General features: G+C 46.3%; 1 protein-coding gene across 1 annotated transcript in view; it reads left to right on the forward strand.

Moving 5' to 3' along the window:
* The window catches only part of GABBR2 (gamma-aminobutyric acid type B receptor subunit 2), a 370111-nt gene extending 358521 nt beyond the window's left edge, over positions 1-11590 (forward strand). Inside the window, exons 16-19 of the mRNA XM_007461653.1 lie at positions 1764-1946; positions 2344-2473; positions 6226-6343; positions 8986-11590. Of these exons, the coding sequence (XP_007461715.1) occupies positions 1764-1946; positions 2344-2473; positions 6226-6343; positions 8986-9151 (597 nt within the window). The 3' untranslated portion in view covers positions 9152-11590. The remainder of the gene's footprint in view (positions 1-1763; positions 1947-2343; positions 2474-6225; positions 6344-8985) is intronic.
* The last annotated feature ends 10001 nt before the right edge of the window (positions 11591-21591 follow it).

Here is a 21591-nt window from a genome sequence, read left to right on the forward strand (position 1 = left end):
TTTTTGCCATATGTGGGCCTCTCACTGTCGTGGCCTTTCCCGTTGCCAGACGCGCAAGCTCAGCGGCCATGGCTCACGGGCCCAGCCGCTCCGCGGCATGTGGGATCCTCCCGGACCGGGGCACGAACCCATATCCCCTGCATCGGCAGGCGGACTCTCAACCACTGCGCCACCAGGGAGGCCCTACTGTTAATATTTTTGATGTGTTTCCTTCCAGCCTCTTTTTTAATGGTTTAGGCCACTGATGCTTTTTCAGATATAGCTGTAATTATAGCACACTTTGCAATTTGCCTTTTTAACTTAACTTTTGCCCTTTGTATCTTCCCACATTCATAACCATTGTTGAGGGGACGTTCCATAATTTACTCAACCACTTGATCCCTTACTGGTGAGCATTACAGTTGTTTCCAGATTTTTTATATTATAAATGAACTTTTTTTTCTACATAATACATTTTCCTTGTTTCCGATTATTCCCTTAAGGTAGAGTCACAGAATTAGTATTAGTGGGTCAAAAGGAATAACCATTTTTAACAACCACTTATGTTTTTCATTCGTCTGAAGGGCTGACCTGAGAGATATTTTCCAGACATTATCCTACCCAGCAGTGGGCAGGTGAATCAGAGGCCTTGACCCCTGCAGTAGGCTGATCTGTGTAGAGGAAAACCTGATGTTGGTGGGTCTCAAGAGTAAAAGCAGCAGCAGGAAACAGAGGTAGTTGAGAAGTCATTGACCCAAGTTAGGGAGTGTCTGCCTTAGAGAAGGGGGAGAGGAGAGATCACTGGGGGTCCCATGGCTCCTCCAGCCTCCTGGGCACCCAGTCAGTCCCTAAGCAGTGTCAGCTCTGCTCTAGAACACCTCTGGCATACACTCCCTCCTTTAGTTGTCAACATTTTCCCAGGCTCCAGGCTCACACCACAGCTTCTCTGCCTGCATTCTGACTTCCTCTCCACTCTGTAAAAGATGCCAGATGATTCTAAGCCCAGCTCTGATGGGGTCACTCTGCTTTGTCACCACCCCTGATAGCTCCTCATTGCCTTCCTGGCTCCAGGATCAAGTCCCGGACACTGGGCTGGCTTTCAGGACCATTGGATCTCCTTGTCTCCTCCAGAGAACTCTGTCCACCATCCAACTGCCCTTCTCTATAAGTGCCCTGAGCCCTAGGCCTCCCTGCATTTGCATATGCCATTTCTTCCCCCTGGACTTCCTTTACCGTCACCATCCTCACCCCCCAGCACCGTGGTGAGCACTCTGCCCTGAATGCCTCTGGCCTGGTAAAGATCCTTCCTCCATCCCTGCCCCTCACCTCTGAACCATAGGTCCTGGTGGACAGAGGCCGTGGCCATGGTTCTAAGAAGCACAAGCCTTCACTTTCCTCCCATTGTCTTCACAGCTGTCACCTACAGCTGTTTATTTTCTACGTGGAGCTGGGCTAAGGCAGAGTGAGGCTCAGCTGGAGCCAGGCCTGAGGGGCCCTGGGTGGCCTCTGCAGGATAGCTGGGATGCGGGTGCAATCAGGATCAGGAGACCAGATATCTAGTGGCAAGGAAGAAAACCGAGACTCTGCAACGGGAAGGGGGCTACCCAAGGGCACACACAAACGAGGGAAAGAAACAAGTCTGAGCCCAGGGCTCCAGACTCCCAGCCTGTGTCGTTCCTGGGGCCCCATGTTGCCTCCAGCGCAGGACCCGCTGGAAGCAGCTGGATTGGCATGGGAGGAAGGGCCCCAGGGTCCTCTTTTCAGCCCCACCTTTGTCCTTTCAGCTTATCACTCTGAGAACAAACCCAGATGCAGCAACTCAGAACAGACGATTCCAGTTCACTCAGAATCAGAAGAAAGAAGATTCTAAAACCTCCACCTCAGTCACCAGCGTGAACCAAGCAAGCACGTCCCGCCTAGAGGGCCTGCAGTCAGAAAACCATCGCCTGCGAATGAAGATCACAGAGGTACCTCCCACAGCACTGGTCACCAGGGCCCCATCCTCCCATTTGAGTCCCTCTGCCCTGTGCAGGAACTTTCCGGGCTGCCGCTCCCCACCATGTCCCCTCTAGAGCATCCCCACATCATGGCTGTGCAGTCCCATCTACCATCCTCATGGCTGCAAGAACCGAGAAGAACATGAACTAGACAGATACGGTTTGTCAGAATCTGACAGGAGTTTATTGCCCACCTAGCCCAGGCTCTGGGGTCCAGCAATGCCCAATTCAAGACATCCTCAGAAAGAAAGGAGTTCTTAAAGATTTGTGATTATACTAGTGAGTTGGGAAAACTCAGTTTTCCACCTGGGGCCAGAGCAGGGGCTGGGCCGGGGGCTCTGACTCAGCGGGAGCCTTTGTTTTCTAGCTGGACAAAGACTTGGAAGAGGTCACCATGCAGCTGCAGGACACGCCAGAAAAGACCACCTACATTAAACAGAACCACTACCAAGAACTCAACGACATCCTCAACCTGGGGAACTTCACTGAGAGCACAGGTAAGAGGAGGTGGGACCCTGGGTATGAGACACTAGCCGTCCATTTTACAGATGAAGAAACTGAGGCTCAGAGAGGGGGGTGGGGCAAGTCTGAAGTCACACAAGCCAAGCTGGAGTATCTGGAACCCACATCTACTGAGTGCAGTTCAGTGTTTGTTTGGAGCCCCACCTGGGGATCCACCTATGCACGGGGCTTCTTTTTCTCAGTCCCTTGGGCTCCAGTTCCATGTGTACCCCACATGGCCAGCATTCCCAGCGTTCTGACTGGGGGCACATTGTTCTTAGTGAATAATGTACTCATAACTCTTCCAACATTTCACAGTTTCAAACACACCTCATCAACGTACAGGAAAGGAATGGTCAGTAAGATGACATGACATTCGATCCCACCAACCACCTGGGAAATAACAGTCCATTTTTTGCCTACATTTAGGCAAAATTTTAAAAAGATTACCAGAGTTGATTAAGAGCGTATGGAAATGGACACTCTCCTGCAATGTTTTGGAAGTCGGTCTGGCACTCTGCAAATGTCTGATGTTAAGCCCCTTGACTAGCAATTCCCCTAGCGGGAGGCTTCCCCTTAGAAATAATCCCACAGGGTCAAAGATATAGACACATAGTGCTTATCATAACACTACTTGTAGGCGAGAAAAGCTGGAATTAACTTACATGTTCATCATTTGGAGTGGTTTCATGAATTATGATACAGCAAAACAAGGCATATAGTACAGTTATTAAAAAGTAAGGTGCATCTCTTTTGTACAGATAAGGAAAGAGCTCTAAATGAGAAAAGCAGTATGAGGACAAGCATTATGATACAGTATGCACACACATGTATGTGTATGTGTGTGTGTGTGTGTGTGTGTGTGTGTGTGTGTGTGTGTGTGTGTGTGTGTGTGTGTGTGTGTGTGTGTGTGTAAGTGCATTTTTTAAAAGGTCTGGTAGAACAAACACCAGATTGTTAACAGTATCCACCTGTGGGAAAGGGACAATATGTGTGGAGAGTGGGTGAGAAGGGATTCTTTTATGTTTCATTTTATATACTTCTCTACTGTTTGCATCTTGTCATTAGCATATATTCATTAATTTTATAAAATTTGTTTAAATCAATGAAAAATCTTTAGTTTTATTCTTATTACAAAAGAATTATTATATAATTCTTATTATATTAGATGTTGATTGTTTAAAAATGTCTAGATTCAGATAAGTAACAAGGAAACTGAAAGAATAAAAATTATTCCTGATTATTTTAGTATCTAGTAAAGGTGGGCATTTCAAATTAGTGGAGAAAAATGAATTATTCAATAAATTTCATTGGGATAAATGGGTAGCCATCTGGAAAAGAATAAAGTTAGATCCTTACCTCACAACTTACACAAAAATAAATTCCAGATGGATAAAAGATTTAAATATAAAAAGTGAAAACCATGAATGTACTAGAAGAAACCATAGAAGAATTTCTTTTGTAATCTCAGCAGGAGGGAAACCTTTACAGTTTGATGCAAAACAGAGAAACCATAAAGAAAAAAAGTTGATGAATTTAAATACAAAAGAAATTTTGTTAACAATGTGAAAGCCATAGGTACAGTCAAAAAATCAAAGAAACTAAGCTAAAAAATATTATCTCAGGTAATAAGCTTATTCCCTTACATAAAAAAAATTATGTGTAATTATATACAAAGTGTATATAACTATATACAAACTAGTAAGAAAAAGACCAACAAACCAAAAGAAAAATGGGCAAAAGAGAGTTCTCATTAAAGGAAATACAAGTGGTTCTTACGTTTATGAAAAGATGCTCAGTCTCCCTCCTAATTAAAGGAATGCAAATTAATTTGCAGTGAAATACCATTTTTACCTATAAGACTAACAAAGATCAGAGATCAAAAAGTTGCTGAGAGTGGGAGGCAACAGGTGGCGAAACACTGCTGCACGAAATAGAAATTGTTCTGACCCAGCAACTCCAATTTGGGAACTTATCCTAAGGATATACAGTCAACTCTCATTACTCACAGTAATCGTGTTCTACAAAGTCCCTGTGAACTGTGAATTCCTAGCGGAGACACAGGGTTAGGTTCCTGCAAGCCTCTCCCAGGTGGACATTTTCATCAACTGATCAATACATAATTTTGTTTTACGTGTGTTTCTACTGGAAGACACCTTGTTTAATAAACATTGTTTATTCATTAACACTGAACTCATGGCCAACAGCACTGTAACTCATAGCTGAACAACACATCTAACACACATTTTCTCCATCTGGCACATCACAGCTTAGGAGAACAATGGATAGCACTTCAGCACTAGGCTTGGGAGTCATTTTAAACAGCGAAAGCACCAACACGATGCACAAAAATGTGAAAAACGTGGTACTTCATAGACCACAATAAGGATACTTATTTATAATATGAGAGGTAAAACAAGAAGGCAGAGCCTTGTTCAACCTCAGCTGGGAGAGCGACTCAGATTTTTGATGCTCTGTGTGTGTTATCGAATGACAGTGAAAGCACCACGAGTATTGACTCTGGGGTTACAAATAAATTTTAGCAAGTAGGCGAGTTCACTAACACAGAATCTATGAATGAAGAGGATTGACTGTATTCACACAGATGCAAAATGACACACATGTAAGGTTGCCCTAACCCTAACCCTGCAGCAGAAAAAGAAAAAACCCATACTCTTTTTTAACATAAATTTATTTATTTTGGCTGTGTTGGGTCTTAGTTGCTGCGCACGGGCTTTCTCTAGTTGCGGCAAGAGGGGGTACTCTTCATTGTGGTGCACAGGCTTCTCATTGCAGTGGCTTCTCTTGTTGCGGAACATGGGCTCTAGGCACGCGGGCTTCAGTAGTAGTGGCTCGAGGGCTCTAGAGCGCAGGCTCGGTAGTTGTGGCGCACGGGCTTAGCTGCTCTGCGGCATGTGGGATTCCTGGACCAGGGCTCAAACCCATGTCCCCTGCACCATGTCTTAACCACTGTGCCACCAGGGAAGCCCAACACCCATACTCTTTTCCAAACCAAATGAATCCACATCTCTTAGGTGTGGGCCATGTTTTTATATTTCATATTTCTTTAGTTCTCTCCAGGTGGTTCTGAAGCACAAAGACGGTTGAGAGCATCATGTTTTGTGGCTACACAGTATTTCTGTGAATGGTAAACAATGTGGATTTGAACACCTTGTGTATAGTTTCACAAACATCCTTAATTATTTCTTTGGGATAGTTCCTGAAAGTGGAAATTCTGGGTAAAAGACATACTTTTTATAGTGTTTGCTGCTTATTGACAGTACCTGCCAGAAAGATTATGCCGGTTTATACTCCCACCAGCAGTTTACTATTATTATTCTTTTCAGACTTAGCAATCTTATGGAAAATATACATTGGAGTTCTTTTTTTTCTTTGTCATTATATTCCTAATGCACCCGTGAAAAGGACCTTCATATTAGAACCTCTCATTTCTAAGTTATGTTGCTTACATTGGTCGACGCGATTCCCTTTTTTTCTTGGAGAAAGGGAGGTCCCACGGCACACTATCCACATCCCCAGCACGCCACTTCCTTCCCTGGACAGGGGCTTCTCGGCTCCCTGCCTTGGTCTCAGGAGAGCGGCTCAGGGACCATGGCTTAGAGAACACAAAGGGAAGATGGGCTCTTTTGCATTCTCTCTCCTTGGGCAGTATCCTAAAAATGACTGCACTGTTGATTTTTAAAAATAAGTTTACAGAATTATTGCAGTATTGTTGTTTTGCATTCAGATGGGGGAAAGGCCATTTTAAAAAACCACCTCGATCAAAATCCCCAGCTACAGTGGAACACGACAGAGCCCTCTCGAACATGCAAAGATCCTATAGAAGATATAAACTCCCCAGAACAGTAAGTACCTTCTCCTTCACAATTACTGCCCAAGACTACATTCCTCCTACACAAGAGTTTACATTTGGCACCATGTTTTCACATGCATTACTTTATTTGAACTCTACAGTAATCTCATGATGCAGGTCAAATTACACTGCTTATATTACACATAAGAAGACTAATATTCAAAGAGGGGAGGTGACTTGCCAAAGATTACCAGTTGCTAAATGCAGGAGATGATAGGATTTGAACTTGGGTCTCTCCAACATCAAATCCCATGTTCTCTGCCTTTGTTACATATAAAATGAATACATTTACTTAACACCAATTTACTGAGACCTACTATGTATCAAGCACAGCACTGAAGAAAACAGACAAAAATCCTTCCCTTCATGGAGTTTACATTCTATCTGGGAAGACAATAACTTAACAAAAAAGCAAAACCTAGTATGTTATGTTAAATGATAGGTGCTTTGGAGAAAAACTAAGCAGGGAAGGAGTTAGGGAGTATAATTTTACACAGGGAGGTCAGAGCAAACTTGGTGAGGTGACATCTAAGCAAAGACCTGGACATCTCCAGTAGCTTTGTCCCCACTGGCAATTTTTAGTTCTTCCCAGTTTACAGTGGATTAGAAGCAGCAATTAGAAATGTCACCTCTGAAACTTGTTCCCCTGGTAAGTGACAACAAGGGGAGAGGAACCAGCAAAGGGAGCCCAATCACCAACTGCAGTGTCATTTGGGGCCATTTAGTCTTAGAGCTAGTAGCCTCTCAACCCAATTAGCTCCAGGGCCTCGCAGCTGACAGTCCAATATAATTACTGATAGTTACATGGCATTCATCAGTGGTCTACCTATTAGTTCCCTGCACTACAGTGCAAGCACCTGGAGGGTAAGGTTTAAGTCCTTCCTATGTCCCTTGGACTGAACACAGCTTCCAGCACTGAGTAGGTTTTTGGCAATGAATTAATGAAAAGGCAAACAGGATCCCAGCAGACAGCAGAATGTGTGGCTCTGACAACCACACACAGATGCCCACCCTGCCTGGGATGCTCAGACAGAACACCCTTTCCCAGGTCAAGTTCATTCTTCAGCTCCCCATTTTCCTGGACTCTGCCAACACCAATGACATTACACAAGCTCAACTTTAATTTCCAAATGAAGTCTCTAACACACTAATCTCTCATGAGCACCTGGGAAGGGTCTCTTGGGAGAAGCCCTTCTGGCCAGCAGGTCCTTAGGGAGTGGGGGCAGCACTGCATCTGTCCCCATCCATCTCAGAACCCCACCAATGCATACACCCCAGGGCGCACCCTGAGGCAGCCTCTGTGAGTTCATTTGCCATCCCACAAAGCACTGTGGTTCAACAGAAGAAGCAAGAGTCACACCTTCCCCAGTTCTGGTTGTTTCTGTGAGCAAGTTACACAAACTCTACCCTTCTCTCATCTTTATAATGGGAACAGCAGTGCTTCTTTTGCCTATTGGGTTTTGTGAAGGTCTGGGGTTTTTCCCACCTGAGTGGCCAGGCCTGGGGGACACAAGGAGGCCTAAGAGTTCAGGGAATGCAACTTCCCAGATGCAGTGGGAAACTGCACGAAACACAGCCGAGCAGGGGAGCAGTGGCCTGGGCACATCCGCCAAAGCAGCCTTCACAACAAATAAGGTGATTTACTCTCCTGCCTGCTGGTCATGAGGACTGATGAGAAGGCAAGCGGAAGGGTGTGGCAGTGAGCAGGTAGTCAGAAGGCTGCTCCCTTTTCACTCCGCTCCTCCATCAGTCCTGTTTACCCAGCCCCTGACTCAGCCCGGCCTCAGATTTTTTTCTGGCTGCCTTTCTGGGAATTTACCAGAAATTCCTTGTTCTGGGGGCACAGAGAAGGAAGGAGCTCACTCTCTGAGGGGGTTAGCACAAAAACGATGACATTTAAACTGGATCTTCAGATGGGAAAGCAGAGGAAGAGCTAGCTAGGCCAGGGAAACAGCATGTGCAGAGGCATGTAAGATTGCCCATAAGCAGGGTTTTAGGGGAAACTAGCCACCAGAGGGTAAGGTTTTCGGGCAGAGGGGGTAGAAGGTTCACCTGGAGAATTTGACAAGAGGCAGATCTTGGGGAGCCCTGAATGCCCCATCCCAGTGTTGGAGAGAAAACGCTAGTCACCAAAGAAGCCGAAAGACCAGGAAGGAACCTTTTGGAATTGGCCCAGCAAGAAGGACTGAGGTCCTGGACAAGAGACAGTGGCAGAGAAGCCAATAAGGAAGGACAGAGCAGCTGAGAAGCCTTTCCGGGATGGAACCCAAAGCCAAGGCCATTAGGGGACTGGCAAGAGTAGCGAATGAGAGCTGTCTGGGTTTGCAGCAAAGCCCTGGTCGAAGGGCAAGGCCTTATTCTTAAAAATCACTGGAAGCTCAAGAAGCCTGCCTCCTCCTTGCTGCCGTTGCTCTGGTTATTCCCGGGGCAGCAGCTGGCACAGGCAGGCCTGCATTAAACACCTGCCAGATGGATGAGTGGTTAGATGACAGGATGGACAGATCTTGGATTCAGAGAGAAGTTAGCTTCTTAGCACCACCATCAGTTTCTTAGCCAAAGCGACTCCAAGGGCCTTCCTGGTGAGCAGCCCACTAGCCTTCACTAACACCCCCCTTCCTTCTCTCCCTGCCACAGCATCCAGCGCCGGCTGTCCCTCCAGCTCCCCATCCTCCACCACGCCTACCTCCCGTCCATTGGAGGCGTGGACGCCAGCTGTGTCAGCCCCTGCGTCAGCCCCACCGCCAGCCCCCGCCACAGACACGTGCCACCCTCCTTCCGAGTTATGGTCTCAGGCCTGTGAGGGCGGGAGGCCTGGGGCCGGGGCCTCCCCCGCGACGGAACCACACGGAGCAGAGGCATCTGCTACAGGAACCCTGTCAGCTCTGGCCATGGAGAAGCTGGCGCCACGGCTGGCCTTGCGGGACTGCTCGATGGCACGGAGTGCACAGGATGGGGGGCACTTGGCACCTGACCTCGCGCCTTATTTGTGAAGTTTTCATTCTTTCACAAAGAAGAGGAATGAAAATGACTTCTTCCTTAATGTCTGCAAAGGAGGAGGAGCTAGGATATTTGAAACTTGGCAAAAAAAAAAATCCTAGACAAGGAGAAAGTCACTAGAACTCCAGCTAGAAGTCACTGAGTGGCCCTGAGCAGCCTTGAAAAGAGGCGAGGGGCTTCTGGAGAAACCACCTCTGCCTCTGCACACATGCCACCGGCTGTGGCCCCCCAGGCCAGCCCTTCTCCCCTCTGGGGAAGGAGGTGGGCAGGGCAGCCAGGCTCCCAGCTGCCAGTCCAGCCAACCCCAGCCTTCCTGGAACAGGGAGTATACAGGGAGGGCAGCCGGGCACAGCTCTGCGGGCCGAGGGCTGGGGTACCGGAGTAGGCTGACTCGCATGCCTCCCGGTGGGACTTACTCTCTGATAAATGCCACACATTAATACAATAACACCCGTTCGGGACCGTGGGGATTTAGGGCACGTCACTGCAGACACGCTCTGCAGCATTCACCCACAGTCGGCCATGCACCCACCACGTCAGCCATGTCCTTGTGTTCGTATCAGGTGTCCCCCATAATAAGGGGGGCACCCGAGCTAATCATAGAATGTCTGTTCCCAGCAAACACGATAAAGAAAGATTGTGCACTTTAACCTCTCTCATCAGGGCCCAAAGGGCTGGCTGGGGTTTTGTTTTGTTTTTTTCCACTGACTTTGTTTCTGACCAAAGTGAATCGGGGGCATCTGCTAGATGTAGTCGCGGGGAGAGAGTTGCTAGCTGAGGGCTTCCCTTAACTTCCAGAAGGCAGCCTTCATTGGGACAAGCCGGCAAGCTCTGCCCTTGGGGGTCCCAGGGGTGATCAATCAGCACACTGATTCTCATTCATAAGATCACTCTTCCCTTTTAAACGAACCCCAAAGAGCACTGGCCTGGGGGTCACAAAGACCTGGGTTCAAGCCCTTGCTCCACTGCTAACTCCCTCCATGACCTTGGGCAAGTCACTTGTGTCTCTCTGAGCCTCAGTTTCCCCTCTCTAACAAATTGGGGTTGAAATAACACCTGTCCTGCCCTACCTCACAGGGTCACTCTGAAGATCAAAACTTGATCTCATCCAGGAAAGCTTCATACCAAACAGTGAAGCGGCCCTGACCCATGAGGTATCAGGATGACCATGACCCTCAGCCCTCAGGACAGACAGGGCTGTGGCCCAGAGAAGCTCCCAGCACAGCCCTATACCAGTATCCACCTGGCTGGAGAGAGGTGGATCCCAATGATTTCTGTGACATTCCTGGCACAGGTTCATTTGCTAAAGAAAGGCCTGAATGACAATGTCCCGGACGTCTGCACAACTGAGCAGTCGCTCAACTCCCTAAAGAAACCTAATGGCAGCTTCAACAGGCAGGCAATAATCTCTTCCCAGACGACTGAAGTCAGGAATACAGTGTTGTTACCACAAGGGTTTGACAAAAGGGCCCATGGGAATCTTACCATCACCAACATTTCAAAACACCCTATTTCACGTAGCATAGAGTTCCCCTCCCCTCCCCCAAAGAGAGGTTATGGAGGTACTGTAGCTTTTAGGGGAAAAAAAATGTTAACACATCACAGGTCAACTTGAAGTCACTGTCTGTTTAGGCACTAAAAATCAGTGTTGTTACTCACTGTGTATTACAGTATTTACTTTCTTTCTTGATTTCACCAAACCAGATTTAATTTAAAGGACCACATTAATTTTTCAAAGGGAAAGAAACAATTCATTGTACATAATGTATACACACACAGAGAAACAATACCTGTAGAAATATTAATCCAGCAAAGCAGGAAAGAAAAAAAGAAAAAGTACTGGACAGTCGGAGGTGAGTGTGTGCATCTGTGACCCACTGTGACTCCTGAGCGTGCACAGTCTTCTAGGTTAACCCACACAGTACATTCTCTGTCTTAATGATACTGTAGGTTCACCTGTTTTTTTTAAAATTTCCCCACAAATAACAAGACCCACAGAAGTGACTCTAGCTATTTAACGGTTCTGTCCTTTTATATGCAGCAAACACCATACACTTCCGAAGAGGCTTCAGCCTGAAGGTGTTTTCCAATGTTAGTGCACAAACGCTTTAAATTAGACTGGAACTGCCAGAATCAAATGTAAATGAGGAATTTCTCGTACCCCTATTGCATGGTATCAATTTTTAATAAATTGTTGCAAATTTGTTTTTATGAATAAAAGGAAGAAAACTGTTGTCTTTAATGCCTACTCTTCCCAAAATGCAGGTCAAATAAGGCCATATTCTGCTAAGAAACTCAGGGAAAGGCTCTGGGGGTGCCTGCTCAGCATGGTCCCTTCCTTCAGAAGCTGCCTTCCCCTGGCTTCTGCAGGCAGTAACAGACCAGCCTGTTACCATGTGGTGATAGATCCAGGGGTGAGAAGCCGACCTGAGCTGCGCCAGTAAGTCCCTTCCCCATGCAGAGAAATTAGCCATGAAAGAGAAAAATGAAGCCAGCACAGAGAAACAGGATCAAGAGATGGGTCCTGATGGTGTCCAAGCACCGGGTCAGCTGTTCCTGAAAGCCAGCAGCACCCTCGTCTTTCCCGTGCTGGGATGTTCAGACCTTCCTCAGATTCTCAGTTCTCCCAATAAATCACCCTTTTTGCCTAGGTTAGTTCAAGTTCAGTTCCCATCAGTTGCAACCAAAAGGTTCCTGACCAGTCTAGAACGCTCCCTGCCTCCCCAGCCCCGAGTCCAGGCCATGACAGCCTCTGGAGACTTGGTCTCATGCTCCTTCCAGACTCATCACCCTCCTCCCCCGGACCCTATAGACTGTTTGCACTTCCTCCACTGCACTGGCCACCCCATCCTTCAACGTCCCATCCAAAACCTCCTCTTAGTTCCCCCAACTTGAAATCCTCTCTTCCACTGTCCCTCTCTCACCACACCTGGTAAAGGCTCACACTGGCCCTTCCTCTCCACCCCAGACAATGATCTCCCCAAGGATGGGAGTCACATCTACTTCCTCGATGTCCTACTCAGCATCAGGCCCTCCCACTGGCTCAGAACAGTCCTTGATGAGGCTTTTGCAGAGTTGAACATTTTAGCTGAGGCATGTCCATATTGGTTTCTGGGTCTGGAAGACAGAACAAGGCCAGAGTGGCCTAAATAGGGCAGGGAGGCCTGAAGCCATGTGATTAGAGGTGTGAGCCCCAGATATGGGGGGCTGGACCCACAGACTTCAATAGAAGGCTGGACCCAGTCTAGAGTTTCCTAGTACACAGGGTCCTTAGTGGTGAGCCTGCTGAGGAAAAGGGCTCCTGAACACTGACCACTTTTTAGACAGCCCTCCTATGGGATATAGGATGTTCAAGGGTGGGGAACAGGTCCAACAAGGTAAAGAACTTACCCAAGGTCACCTAGTGAGTCATGGCAAGGGCAGGAACAGAACCAGAATCCTGATTGGTCTTCCTTCTCGACCTGACCTAGACTCACAGAAATTAAGAGCTAAGAAGGAACTCTGGGGTCATCTTGTCCAACCCCTCACTTTACAGGTGGGGCAAGTGAGGCCCAGTGACAGGAGCCAAGTTCGACCTGAAGGTCCTGAGAGGGCAGGCATGGAACCTGGATTTCCTGGCTTTAAGATCCAGCTCCTTCTCACGCTTGACCCAGAACCACAGGTAGAACAACCACAGCAGGGAGACATTTCTCCACCACCTCAGGTTCTTGAGAAATCTTCCTATTTTCCCACTAAATATGGAATCAACTGATAAAAAATTTGGTCTTTCCTCTGAACACATCTGAAAAAGAGAAATGCCCACAGGGCTGAAGAAAATGCTCATCACCATCATCAGTAGAGTTCTTCATGCCTTGCTTGGCCTTGGGGAACAGGTTTGTGGTAACAGAAGTCTAAAGGAAAGGACCCAAGAGCAGCGGGCACTTAATTCTTTCATATAGGGTTCTCTTTGTCTTCCTTTGGTTATGATTGGCTTATTTCTGAGGTAAAACTAAAATAAAAAATATTTCCCATCCTCAAAGAGAGGCAATCTGGAGTTGAGAAAGTACTGCTTGGTGGTCTCCTCACCCTGTGCTGTGCAGACAACCCTGGGATCTGCTCTGAAGGAAGATGGTAAGAGGTTTCTAGAAACAGGGAACCTGGGGCACCAGCCAGAGCCCTGACTTTCCAGGCAGTTCCCCACGCTCAGCAGTCTCCTCTCTACAAGGATCCTCCTGGGACCTGACTCTAGAGGCTTAGAAGCCAGTGACACAGAGAGGAGGTGGTGCTGGGTTAAAAAAACAAAAAAAAAACACCAGTGGTCACTGGCTGCTCTGCTGGTTCATCCCATTCCTGCCCCTCCCCTGGCAGCACAGCCCTGCTTGTTACGGGAGGAGAGGGACCTATGGGAGGGAATCTGGAGGGACCATCCTTGCTCCCATCCCTACACACAGGGATTGGCTCAAAGATGTGCTCATTACCTAAGCCCAGCCAATCAGAGCCCATCTAGGGTTTTGGCCAGAGTTTTCAGGAGGTTTCAAACCTTGCCCTCCAACCAGAAAGAAATGAAAAGAGAGAAACTGAGCTCTGGTGACATCATTTGGGCTCAAGAATCAGCAATCCCTAAAGATACATCTGCCCTTGAGCTTCTCAGTTTTCAGCTAATATTATACATCTCTTTTTCTGCTTACAGAGTAGGGTTTCCATCACTTAGAACCAAAAGAAATCTGTGGGAATCAGGGGGTTCCACATGAGGGCTCCTTGTTGTCTGAAACCTCTGAGAATTCTGCCCTCTTCCCTTCCCCTAGCTTTGAGGGGACATTAGAGAAATAGTTCCCTGTTCCCACACACACCACTGAGCAAGGAGGGTGGGTAAGGGGCATGGGGGCCTTAGAAACCTCAGGAGGCTAAAAAAGGGTCCGTGGGCCAGGCTGTGTAGCCCCAGGAAGGGCTCTGTGTCTGTTCCATGCTCTCTGCCCTTGTCCCCTGCCTGTGCCCCACCTCCGTGGCTGGTCACACCCTACTTGGCCCTGAGGAGCAGGGTTTGTGAGGTCCTGGGCAGTAAACAATTAACATATTCTCTTGAAGAGAAAATGAGTTCCCACCTCACCTCCACCCTATGCCCGAAACCCCTGCCAAGTCCCATAGGCTCAGTCATGCCTGGTCTGAACTTGTGGTGGGTACTGCCTATTCACCGCCTGGTTCCTCCAGGTCTCACTTTCAGGAGCCCCAAGCCCCCAGTGGGGCATCCACTGAGCCCCTGCTCTTCGTCAGGGCCTGTGCTGGGTGGGCACCAGGAAACAACAGTGAACAGGACACAGGTCTCACGAAGCTCACAGAGTAACGGGGGAACAGGCGCATAAAGAAGAAACGATGACAGCATATGATAAGCACCGAGCTCAGAATGCGGAGCCAGAGGATGATTCCTGGCGGAGGGTGGAGGGGGTAACCTTCATACAGTGCTGGCTTTGTGGGCATATGACCGGTATAGTTGCTTCCAAGAGTCCCATACTTAGCTTAACGTTCTCCTGTCGTTTTAAAATTCTTAATAACTTTTGAACGAGAGGCCCAGCATTTTCATTTTGTACTGTGCCCCACACATTGTATAGCCAGTTCTATACCTAGACCTGAAGATGAGAAGGAGCTAGCCAGCAAGAGACAGAAGGAAGTGGAAGGCATGGGGTGGGAACTGGCAGTCCAACTCCTGGAGAATGCACACACCTGCTGGGGCTGCCCCCCATCACCCTCCCCAGGCCAACTGGGTTGTCCCATGTTAATCATTTACACTGGAATCCATGTGGCCTCAGATCCCTGAAGGTTCAGACAGCATTCATCCTGTGTATGATGACATGGGTCATAGATCAAAATCTTCGATCTGGGTGCGGATTTCTACTCCCCCACTTAGCTGGCTATGTGGCTTCAGATGATTCACTCAACCTCTCTGAGCTTCTGGTTCCACATCTGTAAAATGGGCATGATATTTCACCCAGGGGCTCATGTAGGTGAAAGTGCTTTGTAAGCACTGAGCTGATATTTGTTCTATTCCCAGACAAGAGCTTCAATAGGTGCAGGGGGCAGCCCACAGTCATCTAACTCCCTAACAACAGAATGCATTTTGGGAAGGAAATTGTTAGGGAGACTATCTTGACAAGCTGTGGGGGTGAAAAGGTGAGATTCTGAAGACAAGGCTTAAAAAGAGACAGGGGAACAGTTCTGTTTGAAAGGACTAGAAATTTGGGAGTGGAAGGAGAGAGAGAGGTGAGAGAGGAAGGGGGCAGAATGGCTGAAAGACTTGGAAGAACAGAAACATCAAACATCTGATGTCAAATCATTTGTGTTGCTATAAAATAAACCCTCTTCTTCCCTTCACTTCACTCCCTCCCGCAAAATATCCCTAAACCTTCAGTAATGTTTACCATACAAGCAAAAGTCTCGTGGGTTTTAGCAGAAATGAAAGAAAAGGACAAATTCTATGTTTGGATGGAAGCCAAAGTAGGGATAAAAGAAGATGCAGAGGGGAAAATATGCTCCCTACACAAGTAGGAACAGGGAGCCAGAGGTAAGCACGAGTACAAGGTCCATGGAAATCCACAGAAGCACCGGAAAGGCGCTGGCCTTTTCCAGAGCCAGGTATGGGAAGAATGGGAAGTTTGGATTAATCCCCTCTAGATCTCGCCAGGCAGCATGATCCTTGCTGACATCTAGGTTACATAGGTAACAGGAAACATTTTATCCCTTAGAGCCGTAAGTCTCAAAGATCCTGACTGCAAAGGTAGAAATACTATAAAGCAACAGCAGTAACACCATGGTCAACTGGATCATAAAATAAAGTCCACAAACAAACCTTTGGGAGGGTGTAAAATTGGAGAAGCTGCCAGCCTGCAGACTGGCGGTGTTGAAGAGCTGTCAGCAGGCTTTGCACTCGAGGTCATGGCTACTCTCTCTGCTCTGGTCCACCACGCCCACAGGAGAGGTAGAGCCCTGTGCCAAGAGGAAAAACATTCGCTTTCCCTCCACCTGAATTCCAATGCCAAAGACCTAGGGCAGTGTTTGAAACCACAGGGTTACCTTTTAAGACGCAGTGCTGACTTAAATTGTTTTTATAAAGCAAGTTACCTAAATATGTTCAAACTAGACGTAAACACATGCTTATATCCTTCATATAAAAGCCAAACAAATTTATAACTTGAATGCAAAGAAAATGACAAAACCAATAAAAACATCTTAACAACACAGATTTAAAGGGATAGATGACGTTTTGCTGAAAAATAAGTTGCAGCTCATAATGCAAGCAGAGCACCAACTGCTCCCAGGCACGTACATCCCTTTGAGTTCAGCCTGCCTGGTGTGATGACTCAATTATCACACTGCTTTTCTTTATTTAAACTACTGTGAAATTTTCATTTATTCAACACACTGTGATATCATTTGTCCTTCAGTCAGCTCTAACACATCACTTCTCTATTAAATCCAGTTTCTTTTTTCTCATGAGCCATTGACAATCATGGGGCCATCCAGATAATACACACAAATCAAATGGTGATTGAGCACTGATGCTCATTAAGCACTAGGCAAAGGGCTTTGCAGGCATAATCTCATTTAGATCTCACAGGGACCCCAGAGTAGGAACAGTTACTGCTGCCCTTTTACAGCTAAAGGCACTCAGGCATAGTGCATGAGTGTTGTCCCGGGTCACACAGCTGGGATGGAGAGTGAAAATTTGAACACAGCAGTCTGACGCTGGAACACACACCCTCTTTATACTTTCTTAAACAACCTCATAAGAATTAGCTTGATTCAGATGACCCAGAATATGCCTATTTAATTTGTTTTACATGATCTTGAAATGAAAACACAATCTTTTAAAATTTTATAGATTTGCACACCTCTGAGATTCATCCAAGGCCATCACCTGAGGCTCTAAACCCTGGTCTGAGCATCTCTGGCCCTGGGCAGTGCAAGCAGGGGGAAACCCTCACTGCACTGAAGCCCAGGCAAGCCAACAGCATGGAAGAAGCTATACAGAGGCAAAACTCTACCCAAGCTGCCCACTGCCCAGATCCCCCCACTCCCAACCTTGACCACTGAATCCGGAGCACTCAGGCCTCCAAGATCTGGCAGAAGGACTCTGTCAGCATCCCAAGGCATGGGAAGCAAGATGGAAGATGCTCACCCTTCTGGGGTGAAATGGCAGCCCTGGATAAGATATTCACTGCTTAAAATGACCAGGCTGGCAAAAACTGGAAATTACCCAAATGCTATCAACAGTAGAAGAGAAAAAAATTTTGATGTAGTATATTCACAGAGTGGAATATCATATACCAGTGAGAATGGGAAGTGTAACTACGTGTAACAAAAATGAATCTAACAAACACGTGAAGGGAAAGAAGCCAGACATAAAAGAGAATATACTCTAAGATTCCATTAATATAAAGTTCAAAAACAAGTAAAACTAACCTATTAAACATCAGAATAGTGGTTACCCTTCGCAGGAACAGGCAGTGGGGAAGATGGTATGAGGAGGGCTCCTGAGTGCTTGATGTGTTCTGATTTTTTATCTGAGCACTGGGTTGTATTCTCTTCGTGAAAATTCTTTAAACTGTACATTTATGTGTGATTATATATGTATATATACACACATATACATAAAACCACACACATGTCAGTATACGTATACAAGACACACACACACACACAACATATATATAATCACACATCGTAAGTACATACCTCAATAAAATATGCCTTTTCCTGGGGAGGAAAAAAATGTAGTCTATGAAGATTCTACAGCATAAAGACTAACATTATACAATAAGCTAAGACTGAACATACTTTGGGAAAAGATTTCCCTCAGGAAATAGAAGTAAATGTCAAATCTCATCTGCTCTGTAGTTTCAAGAAAAACTAGTAAAACCTGGTTTCTATGAGACGTGAGTACAGATAAATTGATGAAACAATGGGCTGAGAAGAAAAGAAGAAAAGGTATGAAGAGAAGGAAGGAGGAGGGAGGAAGGGATCAAGGAAGTGTCAGAAGCCCACGCATTCTGGGAGGTATTCAAGATGACAGCGTAAAAGGACATGAAACTCACCTCCTCCCACAAATACATCAAAAATACATCTACAGGGGGAATTCCCTGGAGGTACAATGGTTAGGACTCCACACTCTCACTGCTGAGGGCCCGGGTTCAATCCCTGATCGGGTAACTAAGATCCCACAAGCTGTGCAGTATGGCCAAAATTAATTAAATTAAATTAAATTTTTAAAAAATTAAAACAAAAAAATACTTCTACAGGGATTGGAGATAAGATGGCGGAGTAGAAGGACTTGAGCTCACCTCCTCTGATGAAAACACCAAAATCACAACTAATTGCTGAACAACCACTGACCAAAAAATAGACTGGAGCCTACCAAAACAGATATTCTACATCCAAAGACAAAGAAGAAGACACAACAAGACAGTAAGAGGGGTGCTTTCATGATATAATCAAATCCATACTGCCAGTGGGTGACCCACAAACTGGAAAATAATTATATGGCAAAGGTTCTCCCACAGGAGTGAGAGTTCTGAGCCCATCAGGCTCCTCACCCTGGGGATCTGGCATCAGGAGGAGGAGCCCCCAGGGCATTTGGCTTTGAAGGCCAGCAGAGCTTGAGTGCAGGAGCTCCACAGGACTGGGGGAAACAGAGACTCCACTCTTAGAGGGCACACATGAGGTTTCACAAGCACTGGGACACAGGGCAAAGCAGTAACTCCATAGGAGCCTGGGCCAGACCTACCCGCAGGTCTTGAAGGGTCTCCTGGGGAGGTGGGGGTTGGCTGTGGCCCACTGTGGGGGCAAGGACACTTGTGGCAGAGGTCCCTAGGGAATATTCCCTAGCGTGAGTTCCTGGAGGTTGGAGGTTGCCATTTTGGCACCAAGACCTGGCCCCACGCAGTAGCGTACAGGCTCCAGTGCAGGGATGCCTCAGGCCAAACAACCAACAGGGTGGGAACACAGCCCCATGTATCAACAGACAGGCTGCCTAAAGTCTTCCTGAGCCCACAACCACACCTAGCCACTCCCCTTGACACGGCCCTGCCCACCAGAGGGACAAGATCCAGCTCTACCCACCAGTGGGCAGGCACCAGTCCCTCCCACCAGGAAGCTTGCACAAGCCCCTGGCCCAACCTCACTCACCAGGGGGCAGATACCAGAGGCAAGAAAAACTACAATCCTGCAGCCTGTGGAACAAAGCCCACAAACACAAAAAGTTTGACAAAACGAGATGACAGAGAAATATGCTCCAGACGAAGGAACAAGATAAAACCCCATAAGAACAACTAAGTGAAGTGGAGATAGGCAATCTGCCTGAAAAAGAAATCAGAATAATGATAGTAATAATAAAATAAATTTAAAAAAATAAGTAATAATAAAGATGATCCAAGATCTCAGAAAAAGAATGGAGGCACAGATGAAGAAGATACAAGAAATGTTTAGCAAAGAGCTAGAAGATTTAAAGAACAAACAAACAGACATGAACAATATAATAACAAATAAAAAATACACTAGAAGGAATCATTCACTGAATATATGAGGCAGAAGAACGAGTAAGTGAGCTGGAAGACAGACTGGTGGAAATCACTAACACGGAACAGAATAAAGAAAAAAGGAAGGTCAAGAAATGAGGACATGGGACTTCCCTGGTGGCACAGTGGTTAAGAATCTGCCTGCCAATGCAGGGGACATGGGTTTGAGCCCTGGTCCGGGAAGATCCCACATGCCACGGAGCAACTAAACCTGTGCGCCACAACTACTGAGCCTGTGCTCAAGAGCCCGCAAGCCACAACTACTGAAGCCCGTGTGCCACAACTACTGAAGCCTGTGTGCCACAACTACTGAAGCCCGCGCGCCTAGAGCCGGTGCTCCACAACAAAAGAAGCCGCCACAATGAGAAGCCCGTGCACCACAACAAAGAGTAGCCCCTGCTCTCCACAACTACAGAAAGCCTGCATGCAGCAACAAGGACCCAATGCAGCCCAAAATAAAAGTAATTAATTTTAAAAAAAAAGAAAGAAATGGGGACAGTCTAAAAGACCTCTGCACCAACAATAAATGCACCAATATTTGCATTATAGGAGTCCCAGAAGGAGAAGAGAAAAAAAAAGGGACCTAAGAAAATATCTGAAGAAATAGCTGAAAAATTCCCTAACACGCAAAAGGAAACGGTCACCCAAGTCCAGGAAGCACAGAGTCCCAGGCAGGATCAACCCAAAAAGGAACATGCCAAGACACATAGTAATCAACTTGACCAAAATTAAAGACAAAGAAAAATATTAAAAACAAATAACATACAAGGGAATTCCCATAAGGTTATCAGCTGATTTCTCAGCAGAAATCCTGCAGGCCAGAAGGGAGTAGCATGATATATTTAAAGTGATAAAAGAGAAGAACCTACAACCAAGAAGACTCTACCCAGCAAGGCTCTCATTCAGATTCGACAGAGAAATCAAAAGCATTACAAACAAGCAAAAGCTAAGAGAATTCAGCACCACCAGACCAGCTTTGCAACAAATGCTAAAGGAACTTCTCTAAGAAGAAAAGGCCAAACTAGAAACAAGAAAATGACAAACAGAAAAGCCCACCAGTAAAGGCAAACATACAAAAGGTAGGAAATCATCCACATACAAATATGATATCAAAACCAGAAATTGTGAGGATAGTACAAATGCAGAATATTGGAAATGCATTCGAAATTAAGAGACCAGCAACTTAAAGCAATCTTGTAAATACATAGACTGCTATATCAAAAACTCATGGTAACCGCAAACCAAGAAACTACAGTAGATATACACACACGAAAAAGAAAAAACAATCCAAACACAACTCTAAGGATAGTCATCAGGGAGTTCTCTGGCTGTCCAGTGGTTAGGACTTGGCACTTTCATTGCTGGGGCCTGGGTTCAATCCCTGGTTGAAGAACTAAGATCCTGCAAGCCACAAGGGCACAGCCACAAAAAAGAAAAAAAAAGATAGTCATCAAATCACAAGAGAAGAGAACAAAAGAGGAAGGGAAGAAAAAACACCTACAAAAACAAATCCGAAACAATTAACAAAATGGCAATAACATACATATCGATAATAATCTTAAATGTAAATGGATTAAATCCTCCAACCAAAAAACACAGACTGACTGAATGGATACAAAAACAAGACCTGTACATATGCTGTCTACAAGGGACTCACTTCAGATCTAGGGACACATACAGACTGAAAGTGAGAGGATGG

This window comes from Lipotes vexillifer, unplaced genomic scaffold (assembly GCF_000442215.2).
Source record: "Lipotes vexillifer unplaced genomic scaffold, Lipotes_vexillifer_v1.1 scaffold809, whole genome shotgun sequence".
Lineage (NCBI taxonomy): Eukaryota > Metazoa > Chordata > Mammalia > Artiodactyla > Lipotidae > Lipotes > Lipotes vexillifer.